The 19615-nt window shown below is 38.0% G+C and overlaps 1 protein-coding gene across 1 annotated transcript in view; it reads left to right on the top strand.

Moving 5' to 3' along the window:
- The window catches only part of PRDM6 (PR/SET domain 6), a 73167-nt gene that overhangs the window by 32563 nt on the left and 20989 nt on the right, over positions 1-19615 (top strand). Inside the window, exons 4-5 of the mRNA XM_042874352.1 lie at positions 14301-14428; positions 17922-18046. Of these exons, the coding sequence (XP_042730286.1) occupies positions 14301-14428; positions 17922-18046 (253 nt within the window). The remainder of the gene's footprint in view (positions 1-14300; positions 14429-17921; positions 18047-19615) is intronic.

Genomic DNA, 19615 nt, shown 5'->3' on the forward strand with positions numbered 1-19615 from the left:
CAAATTCTTTTAAAGCAGTTAATCTGAGTACATGTATAAGAGTCGATACACAGACAGTTATTTCCTTAATCTTTCATTTTTAAGTGTAGTGGTCGAGCCAGTTAGGAAAGTCAGCACTGTCCAGTAGTCTGCTGTGAAGCATTAAGAGAACTGAAAAAGGGCTCATTTGCCTACTGCTAGCAGGACCAGTTCATTTTAACAAACAACTGGCATAGAACATGAGGGTTTACTCTCTCATTGTCCACATTGCTTAGCTTCCATAGCCCCTTCTTCAGTATGCCTTCCAGCAGAAAGGCAGCTGGCAAAGAAGGGGTTTATTTTTGACCTGTTTGACAGAGATTCAGGGCTCATTTTCTCTGTGACTGTAACTGGTGGAGATTTGTGCCCCACAGGGAAATCCAAGGCTTCTCTCTTCTGCCAAGGGAATGAGGGACCATTCCTACTTAGCTCTGGAAAACTGCAAAATTGCACTCCCTATTAATCTCTTTGTATTTAAGGAGAGAATTTTTGTGATTATGCATGAGGGAGAAAGAGAGAGACAAGAGGGGAGTGGGGAAAGGTTACGCTTTCATCACATTTTCTGGGTCTCCCAATTCATTTAGTCTTATCTGCGTCTTGTAGATTGCAAGCTCTTAGGTGCCATGACTGTTTTTATGTATGCCTTTAATGGCCTATCACTGCTGTACAGCAGATAACTAGTTACAAATTGTTGAGGTTTTCCAAGGAAACAATTTTTTTTTCCCTAGAGAATGCTGAGAAACTAAAACTGTTTGCATAAAAATGTCAGTTTCAGGAAAACTCTCAATGAATAAAACTTTGGGGAAAATGGTTCAAAATCATCTAAACATGCTGTTCTTACATTTTCTAAACAGAAAGTTCATTTTTCCATTCAGAACAACTTTCATTTTTAAAGTTCAGTAAGCTTGTAATGAAACATTTTCTTTCAGTTTATAAAATCTTGAAATCATCCAGATGAATTTTTTTTTTTTTTTCCAAAATAGCTTGCTCCAGAGCATTTTGTTATTATTATTAGTTTACAAATATTGTGGGGGTTTGGCTGTACCCAGTAAAATCATTCCGCACTCAGCTCTGCCACATACTGACTAATTTCCCCATTGTGTTAAACTTTGGGGATGGTTGGAAAATAATTTTTAAAAGAGCTAGTTTGTTTTACTTTGCTTTTTAGAATTTATACTTGGGATGAAATACAGCTCATTTTGCATGCCTTAAAAATTTCACCATGCATTACAATCGCTGCTTCTATTGATCTTTAATTCACACATCTGCTTTGTGTTCCTTTGTGTAGAAGCTGACCTTTACGGCCAGTGCACTTGCGGATCAAACTCCCATTCCTGAAGTTTATGAGCACCCTCTGTGCCAGTCCACATAAGCACTCCCAAAATTTTCAGTTAAAATTGTTTGGTACCTAAGATTATTTTGGCATGTAGAGTGGAGCTGAGAAAGGCTGGAAGGAAGAATGAAGCTGCCTGGTGTTAAAGATGGACATCCAAAAAGGAAAAATGCAGAATGGTTGAAACAGGAGCCTTTGCAGTCAGTCCTCTGTTTCATAGCATTTTTCTGCTGTCTTGATAAAATGAGGGACAGAAAAAAGGAACGTGATGAGACTGTAGAGGCAAGTAAAGAGAGTTGTGCATGACATCAAGAAGGAGTAGAACTGATGGTAAGAAAAATGTTTCTTGATTTAATTAGAAATAAGGATGGAGAAGAACCGTAATAGCATAAGCAGCATTCTTGTAACAGAGTGCTGTACAGTCCTGGAACTGCATCACACGTAAATCTAACAGTAGGTAATTACAGAAAACATTTGTATATTATACACAGGTTGGCAGAATGGCAGGATGTGATTAGTTCTGAAAAGATGTAACTTGCCTCCTGCTCAACTGCCAACACTGTTTCTGTCAGCATCTGTGTGTCTCTTGGACATCTCTCATCCCAGTATGGACCTTCTTAGGTACGAGACTGAAGCCCTGCAGGACGTATTTTAGCTCTACTAGCAGAGGGCATCTCATGATATTGTGCTTGTATGGGATGCTTTAATACGTATTTATTCCTAAATCTGTATAATCCTACAGTTGCAAAAACTGAGCTCATTGATTATATGTAGGGTAAATGAAGAGCAGGCTGCAGCATTACTGCTTGTTTCTAGATCAAGTCTGTCTGGGCTATATAGATGCATGAAACTAGAATGTGCACAGCTAAAAGGGGAAATGCTTCATTTTTACTACTGTCCAAGTAATTTTCCAAAATACATGCTTCCACTCTCATCTATTGAGGTTTTGGGTTGGATTTTAATTTTCACAGAGTAAAGATTCATGAGCACATAAGCAATTACTCAGATTTGCTGGTGTCAGTCTGGGATTAATTGCAAAACACAGGTTTGCAACAATGAGCTTGCCAGAATCTATCAAATATTGATCCCTTTCCATGTCAGCAAATATGGAAGTGAAAAGGATGAAGGAAAGTTTCAGTTGAAGAGTGGTTGGAACCTGTTGTGTTTCGCTCACTTCAGCAGAGAGGCAAAACACTGCAGTGATGAGTCTGCCCTTTATTTACAGTATACACGATTTGTAACAGTGGTTTTTATAACTCTAAAAATTACACTTAATAAATATGAGAAGATACAGGTTTTCTTGATTGCTTAAACCTAAATGTTTATTCAAGCTTTCATGAAAAGTTTCTCTTAATTTAAACAGAGTGAGGGCTGCTTGAACGGATGCCATTTTTCTTGATGTGGACTCACTACACATGAAACAAGTCTTAATAACATTCACACTCCCTTCACTGGTAAAGTACTGTTCAGAGGCTTCGCTGCATGGTTTGCCTGCTGCAATCAGAATGAAACTCTAGTTGACTTTTTGTAGTTCGATTATATTTGAGTGTTATTGTCCTTCATTACATGTAATAACATGATTTCTGGCTTTAATTAAAAAGAATCAGAAGAAACGTGTGTAAATATTGCTGCGGTAGTTCAGAGCAATGAGGTATTACTGGTATTTTTCCTTCTGGTGTTGATGTTATGTAAAGTTGGAGACACTAACACATTGTGGATATTGTTGCTGAGCAGGAGAAGGGAAAAAGATAGGCTTGAAACACAGCCTGTGAGATGGCACAGGGCCAACGTGCTGAAAAATGGCAAACGTCACATTTAACAGCTGGACGCAGAAATATTTCTCTTTAATTTGGAAGGAGAAAATTTTTTTCACAGCGGGGCACTCTCAGAAGAGTACAACATCAAAGAGGGTGGGTCTCCCCAGTCAAACATCATCTGGCTTCAGTGATGGAGCAAAATGAATGAACTGTCAGGACTTTTTTCCAGTGTGTATGTTTTTGCCAAGTGAAAAGTAAAAGGTTCAGTGGCTTGTTCTGATCGCAGACCAAATCCTGATAATGGAAAGCTGATTCCTTAAAGTCTTCCTCTGATCAGCTGACAGGCAACGTCTGAAGAAGACCCCAGATTGATTGATGGTCCACTTTGTATTGATGGCCCCTGCCACCCTTAGAGATAAGTGAGATATGCCAAATGCTTAACAGCTCTGGAGGGCTCCTGTGATTGTGACTCAAGCAATGTTCTAATCTAATGTTATAATCCTCACAGAAACAAACTATCTTCCAAAGAAAATTAGCATGAGACTTAACAACACCAGGCCTGCACTCCCGCAAGGAAAAAATCGTTTCTGTTCATCGACGTCTGCGCGCAAGAAATACCAGCACTCATTTTCAGTGCACGTTTTCATCTGCTTTCTGACCCTGACTCCAGCCCTCCAGTAGCTGCACTCTAAGCATTGCCATACTGCTTTTCTGAGAACCTTACCATCTCACAAATTTGTAGAAATAATACGGCACAGACATTTTTTTAACATGAAAACATGGCAACGCAGTTTGTGCAGCCATTACTCATTTGTTTTATGAGGAATCTCAAGCTTAGTTTATCATATACTTTATTACTTGACCTTTTAATCATCATCTGGGGAACTTAGCATTCCAGACATTCCAAAATATTCTAAACTAAAAATATCAGTGCGCCTCATTATTTAGAACTCACAAAGGAGTTAAGTATATTTCCTAGAATATGTCATTTTTACTGAAATTCCTCATTTATGGGGAGATCTCGAAAACAAGACATTTATAAAAGAACAGAAAGAACTGCCTATGGAGTCTCTACTGTACCAGTGGGTAGATGTTCTGCTGAGATAGATGTTCTGCATTTCCAGCATAAAGACAGCCTCTACCCATATTTGCTTACAATATCAGAGTGGAGGTAAACAATTGGTGCACAACAAATGCTATCAACATCCCAGCTGGAGGATCAAGAAACAGTTTAAGTACTTGCTGTAAGTCATATGGGAAACATTTTTCAGAGCAGGAGCTGAACTCAGACATCATCTGTGGAGTAATTCCAGTATCTGAGCAGAGGTTTTTAATGCCATTCTAGGCCCTGGAAAGCCTCTAAGACATCCGCATAGGAGTGACAGGTAGGGTACAGATCTAAAGGAGACCTGCCTGCCTTCTGGATCAGTTGTTCAGAGCTGTCAGAAACAACAGTGAAAACTGATGTTTAGACCCCTGCATTTAACTCTTTCACCCCAGTCCTGAGCCATACATGCCTCAGTGGGTCAGTTATGCTAGGCTCTTGTCACAGCAGAGTAATACTTGGCATGTTCCCTGAAAGTGAGGTTACTGGAAGAAAGCTTTAATTTCAGAAGGAAAGTTGATTTTTTTTGTTTGTTTTTATTTTTTTCCCTCATATTTTACAAGTAACTTGTTTTTCCTAGTTTGGTTTTACTACAGGACTGAGAGTATCTCTTGGAGCTGTGTCATTGAGAAGCTATTTATATATGTAAACCCATCCTTAAAGAGCCTCTGAGAACATCCTTAAAACATCCTAAAGGTAAAGAAAGGAATGACTATCTCCAAGTGCCTCAGAGTACATTGTTTGTACTTCTGCACAAATAAAATCCTTAATCTAGCCTGCTTAATAGTGTGAAATGACACATGTTCTATGTGTGATACATCAGTATGTCTAAAAATATCCCTATGAGCACTGAAACTGGAATTGATAAATCTAAAATCCTGCCTGGAAAAGCTAATTTTCACACAGACACATCTTCATGCACAAAGCTATGAAAATGCATCCTGAGAGCATGTTTTCAAAGTGTAGTCAGCAGAAGTTGCAAAGGCTCCTGTGCTATCAGCTTTCTCTTGGTCAGAAGCAAGCTAAGCCCTGAGTCAAAATGGAGCAAGTGATCTTCCTCACTCTCCCTCCATCTTCCTAATTTCCAATGTCTTTTGATTCAGAGGGTTTTTTTTAAGGTCACTGAGCTATCAGTTAGTCAGCTTCAGAGCAGAGTGTATCTACTCACCTGTTTCAGCCTGAAAACTCAAAATACTGATGAACTTGAAGCTGAGTGATGAGATTTGCCAAAACTTGGTTTTGTGCATCCTGGACTTAGATGCTGTCCACTGTCACATTATGTCCCTGGTGGCTATTTTGACCTTTAATTCTTTGCCCATCTGGATAGGTTTATTTACTGTAGGGAAGTAGGCTGAAAGAACATCTCAACTGAATGAGAGAGGACCCTCCTGGAGCTTTGGGTTGCTTGCAGAAGAATCAAAAGTTATGAAACAAGCACTTTTTAATTTTACTTAGTAATGTTCAGAGGCTTTGATAGGCAGCAGGAAGCTGCCTAACTTGTCACTAACTTGCAAAGGAACCAGTTGTGTTTTCAGGGACACTGGGGTAACAAAGATCATCCACAGTAACTTTTTTGATTGTCTGGCTCAGAAAGTGATCTTAGGAATGTCATTATTGAGTAAGATTTCAGGTAAGAGAATGTTCAGCATCAGGCCCTTTCAATCTCCTTGTAATTCTCTGCATGTTGGAATATGCACCTACAGCTGACTGGTGTGAGATTCTTTTGTTTTTGTTGCTTCTCTGCTTTTAAACAACCTATTTTTTTTAGTTGTCCCCTCCTCCCCCCCTTTTTTTTTAACACGGATCTCTGCACGTTTAGGCTGGATTGGCAATACTTTTTCTTTTCATGTTCTATGCCTGACGGAAATGGGACTGCAGAGAAGTCTATTGCCCCCTCCCCCCCCATGTTCTCCTGCTACCACGGCTCTGCTACCAAGCAATCTGTCCAGTTCATTGTGATCTGTACCGGGAGTGCCTCTGCTTTTTCAGTCATATATTGGAGCTGTCATGTGGAAAAGCAGACTTCGCGTGTTATGTCAGTAGGTACACCAGGGGCATTCCCTCTTTTCAAATTATTTTGCATGGGTACGTAACTCTAAAACTTACCCATTTCTCTCTGTGCTCTCCTTTCTCCTATCCTGCTAAGTCACTACTGCCTTTGACAAAGCTCAAAGTGATTGAGAAACATTTAGATGTTGTACTCAGGACATGGTTTTGTGGGGAAGTATTGGTGGTAGATGAATGGTTGGACTAGATGATCGTGGAGGTCTTTTCCAACCTTGGTGATTCTACATCCAGATTCACATGTGCATCTTCTGTTCGATGTCCTCCCCTTTTTGTCCTGTTGATAGATACTGCTGGTGTGCATTGTGTGTTATGCTTCCCTGTTCTAGGGCCAACATGGATTAGAATTAAAAAAAAATTGTTGAGGCTTTACTTAGAAAAACAATTCAATCAAGTTGGCATAATCAGCAGTGCATTGCTCTCGTGGCACATTCTGGAGTAATGCCCCAGTCCTCCAACCGCTTACACAGATGCTTGATTTTATGCACGAGCAGTCCCATTGAGATCAATGGGACTACAACATGTGCATAAGTGTTTGCTGGACTGGGGTCTAAGTGTGAGATGAAGCCTTTCACCTAGCGCAGACAGTTCAAAACAATGTTTATAGTTTCATATGCTATAATCCTTTGAGAAACATTAAATCTAAATAGCTTTTAATATTTGTTGGCAAGTATTCTCTTTTATAAAATTTGCTAGATGACGCCGGCTAGATTAAAGAGAAGAAACATTAAGCAGATATTGCAAGATGTGCGCTCCGTATCAGATATGTGTGACTGTAGAAATGGCTTTGGATAGTGTGAGCAGTTAAAGATCATTGGCTGCCAGGATCCATTTCTGTGCGTTTTCACGGAGAAGTTGCATCTCAGAGAGTGTATTGCCAGCAAATGCTGGACAACATTTTACTACGGTTTGTGACTCCTGATGTTTCTTCCTGATTCTCTTACTTCAGATCTCTATTCTGTTTGCACTTTATCCCAGTTCAGAATGCTTTGCTTTAGTTAAAAGCATTGGGAAATGGACACTGTTTCGTGTGTAACATAAAATTTTCAAAAGCAAAACCATTGTTTAAATGAAATTCAACATTTTTCTAAATGGCAACAAAATATTTGCAGGTTATTTAAAAAGCTGAAGCACTTCAAGGTCAATAATCAGTTACGGGCATATTTATTTCACACACACATATAATCTGTAGTAACTAGCTTTCAATAACTACATAATGATACGCTGTTCTTATTTCATCGTAAGCCAAGAAGCTTAGATGTTATCCATATCACAGATACACATATATATACGTATATATTTATATAAATCTGCCCATAAAGAATCTGAAGGCGTATTTTAAGTGTCAAAACAAATCAGTTAGACTTATCAAGCAAGGGAGAATATGAGAAGCTTTTACAGCTAATGCCTTTCCACAATAACATCTGTACAGATAAAAGGGAACCTGTCCAAACGTTTCTACTTATAGTAAAATGAGATTGCTGACATGTGTACTACCATTTCTTCGTACCAGTTTTATGTGTGTAGTTCACTGCTACAGATTCAATAATATTTATTAGGCATCAAAGTTAGAGTTATATGATGAGTAGACATTTCTTTATACTGTCCAAGAATAATTTGCTTGTTTATTGTACAGGTGATATAAAATACAGTATGTCATTTACAAAGTACTGCAATCTTTGAGATAGGCTCTTCATAAAGGATGTGATTATATGATGTTATTATTATCTATCAACATCAGTGTTTCTTTTTGGTTGGGCTGTGCTTGGAGAATTTTACACGCATTACCAGTTGCTTCTGTTTTTCATTATATTTCTTATTTTCTTTTATACAGAGAGACTAAGAGTTGTTCTTAGAACATTTGCTAAATGGCCTGACCAGGTCACCAAGCTAATGAATGAAAGGAGTAAGATGTGGCTGCAAAAGGCGTAAAGACATAGCTTTCTCATTCAGTGTGTAACAGTGAGAAGATGCTTATTCAGAAGCGCCCACCTCTAAATCAGATGCTCAGAGCGTGTAAAGTCTGAAAGCATTCATTATTTAAACAGCTGTTTTAATCAAACATGAATGCAGTTGCTATTTGATTTCCTGCCTAAACCATGCTTCTTAAATGTGATCTATTCAGGAAATTTTGTTAGTTATCTTCTGTCTTTCAGTTCTCTCAACTAAAGCTCTCATGAACTTTTCCAGTTTTTTGGATAATGAGATCCTTTGACAGTGTTGATTCCAAAGGGAGCTGGGCACTGACACGCAGAATCCAACCTAAACAACTAAGTTATCAAGTCATGCATACAATCCAGTTTGTTTCCAACTTGACATGGTTAGAAATGCTAACAAATAAATAATGTTTATGTGTCATAGTAAAGACTGGAGTCCATTGGCATTTTGCTCAACAGTCACTGCCTTAGTAAACCAAATTACTGTGCATTTATATGTGTCAATCTCATGGCTTTTCAGAAAAGTGACTGCTGTTTTGTCTCCTTTGGAACAGAATTAACCTTCTTTGTCATTTATAAGTTGGCTGTAGAGCTCTTGTCTACCAACAATATGACTGAATGCTCTCTGCCAGTCTATTACTGAACTTTTCTTACAGCAGTACTCTATGCCTGGGATGAATAAAAATGCTAGAAAGCAAACTAAAAACAAAAAAAGTCCAACCAAACAAAAAACCCCACACCAGCACCAGTAAGAAGAGGAACAAAGGTAAATGGATGTAACCTTCAGTGGAAACAGAAGTGGAACTAGCCCAAAAATGACCATGTAGGCAAAGAAATTGCATGCCTTAGCTTCCTATAGCTTCCCCTTTTCAAAAGTCTAAGTGACTGATGGACAGAGAAATATGGATTGAGCGATTGATCTGTTACAGGCTCTAGAGAGGAGACTGCACCAGGGTTTGGGGTGCATTGTAGAGGTTGTCCTCCAGTTGGTGGTTCTGACAAATGGACATGTGGAGGGCTGCTTGTCTCCTATGAAGTGGCAGTTACATACCCACAGTTATCAAAGATTGCACTTTTTCATATTTTTTAAACTCTTTTTTTGTATGCAGTTATTCATAGAGGATATTGCAGTATTGTTACTATCAAAAGCACAGGCTCACAGTATTGAGTTTCACACAATGTAGACACTGTCCAGTTCTAATGTCCAGACTAGTAAAGGAATTTTCACTTTTACTGTGGTTTGTAGGTTCATACATTGTTACAGAAAGAATAAAACTTGGATGGATGCTACCATCTCTGACATATCAGACTGTTTAATCACAACCATCTTCTCCATGTTTCCAGTAGTTTGGAGTACACCTGTGGTTTTTATCTGTTTGGCTGGTGATTTATGAAAGGGGAATTATTAACTACAGGGAACATGTTTTAGCGTGGGGTTGGACTTGATGATCAGTGATTCTGTAGTTCCGTGTGTACTCAGCAGAAGTGCTCCCTTGCTGTCCTCACTCTTCCCACTGAAGTCAAAGGTAAAAGTTATTATGGGAGAAAAAGGCTAATGCTGAGTGATTGGGAAATCCTGTGATCTTATGCATTTGATGTCAGAAAGAATAGTAGTGAAGAGCAAAAAGCAGGATCCCCTGGTATTGGTAAGAATTAATTCTTGCATGTTTTCTGGTTTCTTCACATCTTTTTCAACATCTTGCAGCATTAAAAAAATAATTAAAATAGTTAATTTTAGAATACAAAACTGTATACAAAGAGAAACTCCACTTTCAGGACTGGTCTGCCTGCAAGGAAAATGAGAGGTCAATTAAGTTGTACACTAACACCTTTTTTTATCTGATTAAGTGGAAAAATAAAATGCAGGCAGAATTTCAAAAGACACAATCCTTCACCAGGCCATGGAAAGAGAACAAAGGAAAGCAAAAGATAGAGAGGAACGAACTCCAATGAACTGACCACTTCTCCTCTCCCTGTCTCTTCTGTGAAATTGTTTTAAATTGCTTCACAGCTTGGCTTTCTCTGTGGCTGAGCAATTACATCCAGGCTCCGTTATCCCAAAATTCTGTGACATCTATGCCGGCAAGTGGTGCGACAGTCTTTAGTGCTGGAATCATATTTGTCCCCATCTGTCCAAGTTAGGCAAGAAGCAACACTGCTACCTCAGTATTGATCTGAGATTTCTCAGAGCACTGTGCATTATCCATTTTGCAACTTAAATCTTACATGGTCCAGCCTTGACTTGGTATGTTGCCAGTATGACAGATGTTCCAGCGAGTGCTGTTTATTTTACCTAATAATAGCCGTTCATAGTTTTTAGACCATTAATTATGTGAGATGCTGCATGCTTTAGAAATTTTGTTACTATTGTCATTATATACCGCTATCGTCTTTGGCACTGCAAGCTTAAGTATCTACAGCTTCTAACCTATCAATAATCAATCCAATAAGTAATGAATACGAGCTGTTCACACTGAATTTATTTGTGCATGCAAATAGAAGACAAAACTGACCAGTGCCAGTGCGTTGGATCCTAACTGCTTTTTCCCCACTCTACACAGTTGGCACAGTGAAACAGCAGTGGCAACCTGTAAAAGATTTTGTAATTAGAGCATGCATCTCTGTATCTATGTTCTGAATGCTGTTAGTAATATAAAATAAAAGAAAAAAAAAAAAAGGAAAAAAAAGGGAAAAAAAGGTCGCTTTCTTGGAAAACGAAGCTCTTTTTATTGTGATTCTGAAATTTTGGAATAATAGTATATTTTGCATTCTAAGTCTTTTGATATGTAACATGTTAGAAACCTATTAATAATCAGTGAGCCTACTAAGAAGTAAATTAATTAGATGAGAATTACTAAGAAAGAGCAGCAAGCATGCAACACAGGAAGGCGAGTGCAGTCTTTTTTTGTCAGACTCGTCTCTGCCGGTAGGCTGATGCACTGCTCAGACCTGGAACAGGCCATATACAAAATATCTTCATGTGTTGAAACATTTCAGGCACAAGCAAAACCAACTAACCAACCAAAAATCTCCCTGAATGCTCATAAAAAAACAAAGTCTAGTAACTTCCTGCAGTCAGAAGGGGGGAGAGATCCAGTAAGCAGCATAGGTAGCATTTGCAGGAGTAATCAGAGAAGAAAAATGTAGTAGCTAATTTTTTTCCCCACAGTTTAGAGTAATGACTATTGTGAGATACATGTATTCACCACAGGGATTTGTGCAAAAGATATTTTATTTTGCCCTGAGACTCCTGCAATGCATTAAAAGTTATGCCAGAGTAGATCAATGCAGTGATCTGGTGAACGAGCCAAAGATTTTCAGTGAATTTGGCTCCTCACAGGATTCTACAGTGGGTTTTTTTGTTGTTGTTTTTCTTATTAGTCGCTGTGAATGTTTAAATACATATACATGTGTAATGCAGAAGCAGATGAGTGTGTCCATCCATGTGGTGTGCTATAAATTCGTGTTCAAAACTTATGCTTGCAGGCTTACTTTTCCTCTTTTATGGCAAGCCACTATTTGCTCACTCATGATGGCTTCTTCATGCACAAATGTACTGTTTGCCAGATGTAGACAAATACAAAATTACTAAGCATGGTGCATGATGGTAATATGAATAATAACCGTAGCAGTTAAGTTTTTCCAGATCTGAATTAGATATTTGTAATTGGACAGGTAGACACAATGTAGTGCTGATATTTTCCTTTCAGTGACAAGGTGTCTGCTTTATAGCTGGATTTTCATTCCTGTAACAACAGTACTAAGAGTGCTGCAGGTCAGAGTTTATAAATAGTATTTAACTATCTAGTTTTACTTGCAATGTCAGTAATGTCCCTTAGGAACAAAACACTGTCACTGGTGTAAGAATACTTGCAAGAATAAAGCATTTAGAAACAGTTTTCATAGGAATTTAGATGAAGCATTTGTAGCACCTTCTATCCCTTTCTTACAGCCCTTGCAGTTGATTCAAGGTAACGGAAAAGGTGATAGCACCTCCCAGCCATGGAAAGCAGAGCCATGGAGTGTTTTTCTCTTTGTTATTTCTATTTTCTCCAACAGAAAACACTGGTATGCTATGGGATAATGCTGAGAGTGATGAAAAAATCATGATCTAGAACCTGGTCTAGACCCAGCAACATATCCTGTGTCCTCCAGGTCATGACCTGAGAGAGCTCAGTTTCTGTGTTTTTATGACAGATTTTTGTTTCTCATGTCAGCTCAGGACTGTCCATCCACACAGAGTTCTGTGCAGGTTCCTGTGTGTCTGGACATGGCTGCCAGTACTGACTATGACTGTTTGTCTTTCTTGTTTCACAGAATTTGGAGATTGGGAAGCTATCAACTCTTCATTGGTGGAAATTGCCTTTTGCCTCATGTTAATCTATGGTAGTAAGCACCTTGTAAATGAATAGATAGTAAACACTGTGCAGAAACTTTTTGGGTAGATATTGCCAAAATGGTTGCATCCAAACACTTAATCATTGTTGGTTTTGGTTTTTTTTTTCCTTTTCATCCTCTTTGATGGCTGGTTTCCTGTATAATTTTTCAACTTCCATTACAGAATTTTATTGCTTAGCCTACTTTGCTCATATAATCAGAGAACATTAGCATGTTTACATAACAATAGGTCCCTGCTGGTAATCAGCAAGCTACCATATATTTAAAAAAAATGAACCAAGTCACCAGTATTGGAGTGTTTGCCTATGGACATTCCTTCTGTTTTCCCCGACTTCGTCCCACTGCTCAGCATCTTCCTTCTCTGTAAACTTTATTTCCCTCTCTCTCATGCCGTAGCAATATATAAGTAATCTCTGAGTACTTCAGATCCCTCTTAGTCAAGAGAAAAAGCAAGGTAGATTCCTGAAATGGAAATTCTTACATGGGGAAATAAGGCTCTGGATTCAGGTTACAGTGTATGGATTTGTTCGCACCATAGAAAAATCACATTTAATATTTCAGAAATATCGAACACCTTCACATGATTTCTGAGATGACGTTTCTTGACACTGAAATAGAAATGCAGGATTGTTAATTTGCTTCCCCTACAGGTGTTCAATTCAGTACAATAAATATTTTTCATCTTTAATTTGCAGGTTAGTACTTGCAAGAAAACAGATCAAGTTAGGCTCATAGAATTTCAAAAGGAAAACTTCGGGGTGGATGGAATTATTAAAAAGATCTGAAGATGTGATTTGCTTTGGATAAACACCTAATTGCTCAGATGCAACTTTGAATGTTAACAGTAACAGGTTAAAAAGCTTGTGAGATCCTGTGCTTAGGAGCAGCACTTCCTAGATTTCATTTTTAATGACACTAGGAGGGCAGCTGTGCACAGAATATGTATCTTCACATTTCAGCTCCTTCAGAGCAGCCTTAATCTTCGAGTTCAGAGGGAGCAACCAGTGCAGAATAAAGAAGTATTATTGTCTTTTTAAAACATTACCCTAAGTGACTCTCACATCCTTGGCAGGGCTGTCATATTTAGGGAAACTCTTATTCCCTTCGGACTGATTTGCACTGACTACTTCAAAACATTATATGTCTCCAGAGAGTTTCTAAAGGTGTCTTCAACTCTTTTTACTTCCAGTCTCCTTTGTTTTTGTCTGATTAGTCCTATACCTCCCTTATGTGCCAAGTGAGGTTACTGAAGTACGTGTGTTCTTGCTGCAACTGAGATGCAAAGGAAGGAATGCTTGTTTGGGGATTACTACTGCCCCTTGCTCAGATGTTCTAACCATTTAAACGCAGGCTTTACATCCAGATTTTCTTGTTTATCTGGCAGTTCATTATTTAAGGCCAGCCTGTCAAAATAGGTTAAATATTCTTTGGGAAACATGGTCACATCTTTGAGACACCACAAACATGTTTAATACAAAAAGATTGGCTTGATAAAAGAAACATGATAAACTTGCATCTCCTAAAATACTTTTCTGCTGTTCCATGTAGATTTCTAAAAGCATCAGTATGCAATGACAAATCTCAAGGCAATAAATTCCTGGAAAAGACACAGAGAGAAACCAGCAAAGCAGTGAAAATGATTGCTGATGATTTGTTCTAACTACTTGACCTTGTGACCTCTTCCCCAGATATATGACCAAGATGGGACATTGCAGCACTTTATTGATGGTGGAGAACCCAGTAAGTCAAGCTGGATGAGGTACATCCGATGTGCGAGGCACTGCGGGGAACAGAACTTAACAGTGGTTCAGTACAGGTAAAGCGTGTTTCAGTTTACTCAGTGCAACAAAAGAAGAAAGTTCATAGTGAAAATTCAGATTGTAAGTGTCACTCGTACTCTTACTTTTGATTGCAAAGGCAACGGTAGGGCTTTTGTGAATGTGTTCTTCCAGGGCAATAATAAAGCTGCAGAGTGTGGTGAAGATGGGTTCAACTTTGGTTGCCAAGAGCTGAGGCCATGGCAGTGCACACATCAGACTGTTGCTCCTGGGTGCCCTGTGTGTGCCAATAGCATGCTGCAGGTGAGAAGGAAGGGGTAAAGGAAAAAGCCGCTGTAGAAATTAGGTTTTCGGGGAGTCAGCCATGATGCATGTGTGCACCTAGGGCTGATACTTGGTGTGCACCTGCTGGCCAAGGCTGCTAGCAGTGCTTGGGCCTGCTGTGTCACCAGTTAGAGAAGGTCACTGTGTGGAGAAAATGTACAGGATTTATTTCACATCTTACTTTACGCTCGCAAACAGACCCAGAAAACCTAGACAATGTGTTGCATAAATACATGATCTCAGTTATAAACAAAACTCTTGCCTCAGAATCAGAAGCAACTGCTTGGCCTTGTTAAACATGATAGGAAGCACATCAAAGAGCAGCCTGTGTTTGCCAGCCACAGTGAGCAATCCTGATTTTGGCTAGTTATTTTAGAGAGTGGAGTTTCTTTTCCTTAGGAGGAATCTTAAACTTATTTAAAGTATCTTTAAAATCAAAAATAAAACATACAAAAAGCAAACTAAAATTAAACATATATAAAGGTTGATTTTCCCATAGTGTTCCAATTTAACAGTGGTAAAATTTTTCAATTGCATTTTCTGCTTTTTTATTCTCTGGCCAGTTGACTAAATAACGCCGCAATTAAAAAAAAAACAATCCTACTTATACACTACAAGTATTTTATTATACTCCTAAATATCTGATAGTTTGAATCCTCTCAGATTTTAAATAAACACAGAAGGCAATGAATAAAGATGGCTATGATGAAAGAATGTTTTTGTAGGTATCTTGTGAACTATTTCTCAGTGTGGTGGTGTGTGTGTGCACATAAATATATGTATAAAGACATAAAAATGTGCGTATGTATGTATATATAGATGACAAACCTAAATGAAACATGAACATGAGAAAGTCATTCCACATCTGTCAGTATTAAGTGGATTTTACAACTCTCCTTTCATGGTGGAGTTTTTTACTTAGAGTTCCCTCCGTTGATCTGTTTTTGATTACTTCAGATCTTTATAAAATGAACTACAAAAACACAATTTAAAAAACTGGCATCCATCACCAGTGACTGCATCCAAGTGTAAGAAAATAGAAAAGTTGGACACTGAAAAACCAGCCTAATTTTTATTGTACATGGACGTCCTCCTCACAGAAAGTCAGCTGGTTTAAATTCATTCTGTTATGATTTGTAATATCTAAATGGAATTTTCTTCAAAGTGCTCTTGATTGATTGACCCTTAGCTGAACGTTTTGTTTTTATTTTGAGGCTGACAATAATGTTTGTTGGCATGTGTTCTGCTTCAACTGCGTTGGGACGCCATGAAGCTATCTTTATGAGTCATCCAACCACAATACTAAATACATGTCAGCAAAGGAAATATTATCCGAAAAGGGAAAAATCCCTTTGATGTACTTCAGCATGCAGAGATTTCTGCGAGTTTTGGAAGCTCTGCACGCTTGTAAGGAACGGTGTACGCTTACACTTTTTTTTTCCGGCCTACTCCGTGCCTCACAGACCACCCATTGCTCAAAAACAGTTCTGCTCTTTCAGCGGCAAAGTGTGTCATTTGGTTTTTAGCACATTCATTTGCTGGGCTGCTGTGTTTATGTTAAGGGAAGCCAAACTGAGAGATGAAATGTTACAAGGGTGAAGTACAAAGTAGACTCAATTTTTCTCAAGTTAGGAGATGCTGGTAATTTATAGCGCGGCTCCAATTTTCATTTTTATGTAACAGTGGAAAGAATTAATGAAATGTGCGGCGCTGAGCAGAAGGAGAGGGAGAAGAGGAGAGGAGGAGGAGGGAAGGAGACACAAAAGGGAGAGTTTTTGTCAGATATTCATAGAACGGCAAGAAAACCATTCTGCTTAGCTAGCAGTGCCCTCCTGAGACAGGGTGGCAGTAAGCGAGGAAAATAACAAGATAAATGAAATTTTTGCAGCTGCTAGTAAAATATTGAGAATCTGCACTTTTTTATTGATCTTTATGATCCTGTTGCCAAGAGCCACTTTGCGGTGACAAAACATGTTGACAAGTGCATATCTCACTGCCATGAAAAATGTGGTAAAGGATTCTCCTTATGTCTGCAGTGTTATACAAGGAACAAATTGCATTGCTACAGCCAATTCTTTATAGAAAGTCTGAATTTAAGGCCTACCACCCTAAACACTTTTATCTTGAACTTCAGGCTAACGTTTGTAGCAATTCTTCACTGAGAAAACCAGTTGAGGCCTAACATTTTTTTTGGTGGTTTATAGATGTTTTTCTGCCTTACATAAGCTGTTATAAAAAATGGTCATTTCTTAGTACTTTGACTGTATCATTTTGGTATGTAATCCTTCAGCCAGAGTGGAGTGTTCTTCTTGTATATATCGAATTTCCATCCATCTCATGTGAGGGTGCTTTACTGTTCTATGTGAAGCCTAGGGGAAAAGGCATTACAAACTGATAACATTTTTATTTCATCTTGTGCCCAATTCTAATCTGACACAGCTTTAGTCCCTATGTAAATTTTTTCGCAGTAGAATTGTCACTCTGAAGCTATTTATACCAGTACAAGATCAGGATAATGCTCTAGCTTTTTATGCTGCAAACTCCATTTTTTTTCTCTTTTATTTGGCCTAGGAATATCCACAGTCTTCCCACAGAGTGAGGCCACAGTGTTGATGGTAACACTAATTTATACTCACGGAAGGATCATCCATGTCTTCCTCCCACTCCATTCAGAGGAAGATTTCTGTGGCTGCATGTTCAGATTTACTCTGTTTTTGGATTTCCCTAAGCTGAAGTCTGTTTCACCCAATAATCCAAGATCTCTCTTTTTGGTGGTATATATGGCTGTTATGAAAGAACACGTCGTACCATATCAAACTTGTGCTAAAAGAACATTTATTTATTCAGATGAAAAGCATTGCCATTTATTTACTACTAAAATATGTTGACTTCAGCTTGGATAGCAAATGCAAAGCTATTTCTATGGCTTAAATCACAGAACTGTGTGCACCCTGATCATAGTGTTGAATTTCTAAAATCACTTTGAAACAAGGTTGCAAAAATAATTTGTTAACCTATCCTACAGGTGCTGAACAAAGTCCTTCAATTATAATAGAGTCAGTTTTAAAATAATTGGTAAGAAGTTAATTTAGTTATCTGAAGAAATGTTCAGAACAATTGGTTTCTACTGTAATACTGCATATAACAAGAGTCTTCTGTTTTTAACTGAGGCCTTTTTTATTTTTCTCTCTCTTTTCTTCTGTTTAGATCAAATATATTCTACCGGGCTTGTGTAGATATCCCTCGTGGCACAGAGCTGTTGGTGTGGTACAATGACAGCTACACATCTTTCTTTGGAATCCCTCTCCAGTGCATTGCACAAGATGAAAATTGTAAGTTTGTTCTGCTTTTCTACACGCACAATCCATTTCATATCTAATCAGTTTTATTCCTTGAGTATTTTAAGGTATATTAAAACAAAATGACTATGTTTTTAGCAATGCTGATGTACACAAAATAAAAACCTTGAGTCTGGTACACTTAAGCTGCTCAGCATCATGGTATGATTATCCAAATTATCTGAGGGGTTTGTGCAGATAATTGTAGATTTCTTACTGTGACTGCCCCTGCTAATTTAATAGTGTGTGAAATTGTTCTTCTTCTAAGTGATTCACCACTACTTTATTCTTCACTGATTTGTTTGACCCTCTCCATTTGTCATCGGTTCTATCACAAGAGTCTGCCTAGCCAAAATAATAAAGTGTTGCAGGTTCATCAGCCCTCTATTAGTGATCCTCTTCATTCCACAACACTGAGTATGTTGAGAAAAGCTTTGTTTGAGTGATTGTAGATATGAGTTTCTTCTGCTTAAAAGGTTTTACCTTCAGTTAAGTTAAGTTCAGTACAAGTTAAGTAACCTGAAATGACAGTGAACTTCCATTCCATCTTGGCCATCTCTATTTCTGATCATTCTTCTACTTCTTCTGAATACTTAATTTTTATTTCACTAGGAATCATCACACAGTTACACAAGTAGTTTGTAACACAGATCAATTGCAATCTAGTGATGGATACCTGCATCTGTAATGGGATAAGGTGCTCCAAGCACACTCTCCAGTTTGACTGTTTTTTGTGAGGTACCTGATTAGAGGTGGCATCAAAACCTTTATTCTATTTTCACATCAATATGCATCTAAATGGTAGGAGAAACTAGTAACAGTTGCTTGGTTGGCTTTGGTCTAAAGTGACTTCATGGCTGCCCATATATAATCAATTATATGGATAATGTTTTTTTTTCTATCAAGTACTTGCATACTTAAACAACTATTCTAAAATGAACTCACATCTTCTAGCAACTTAAGTACTGAAGCATAGAGCAATAAAACAGTAAGATAGCAGGGATTAAACTGTCAAAAATAAACATCCTGTTTCATATTGAGTTTTCAAATCTGTTGGGCTTGAGAGGAGTTTAAAAGAAATTAAATTACTGGCAGTAATGTTTGCTGATAAAACTCACGCTCTGCAGTGTACAATGTGGAAATATTATCTTTTCTTTCATGAGCTGAAGCTTACAAAACTTTTATTTAAAAAGCAAAGCATTATGCTTAAAATATAAAAATATTGTCACTTGCAATTTTGCTGTGAGAGAAGTTTGAGTTTCATCTTCAGACTGACTGACAAGTCTAGATGAAATTAATCTCTGAGCACAGAGCCAAATGTAGCATCTGTATGACTTAAGTGTTGCTTAAACCCTCAGACAAGACTTCTGCAGGTCTACTGCATAGAGGTATTTACACTTTTAGAGCAAAATCTGCCTATATTCTTTAGTTTTTAATATCCTGACCTTATTGTTTCCATGGACTACTATGAAAACAATAAGAGAAAAAGAAAAAGAAAAAGAAAAAGAAAAAGAAAAAGAAAAAGAAAAAGAAAAAGAAAAAGAAAAAGAAAAAGAAAAAGAA

The sequence above is a fragment of the Lagopus leucura genome, unplaced genomic scaffold, assembly GCF_019238085.1.
Source record: "Lagopus leucura isolate 7727_CA_CO unplaced genomic scaffold, USGS_WTPT01 Super-Scaffold_54, whole genome shotgun sequence".
NCBI classification, from domain to species: domain Eukaryota; kingdom Metazoa; phylum Chordata; class Aves; order Galliformes; family Phasianidae; genus Lagopus; species Lagopus leucura.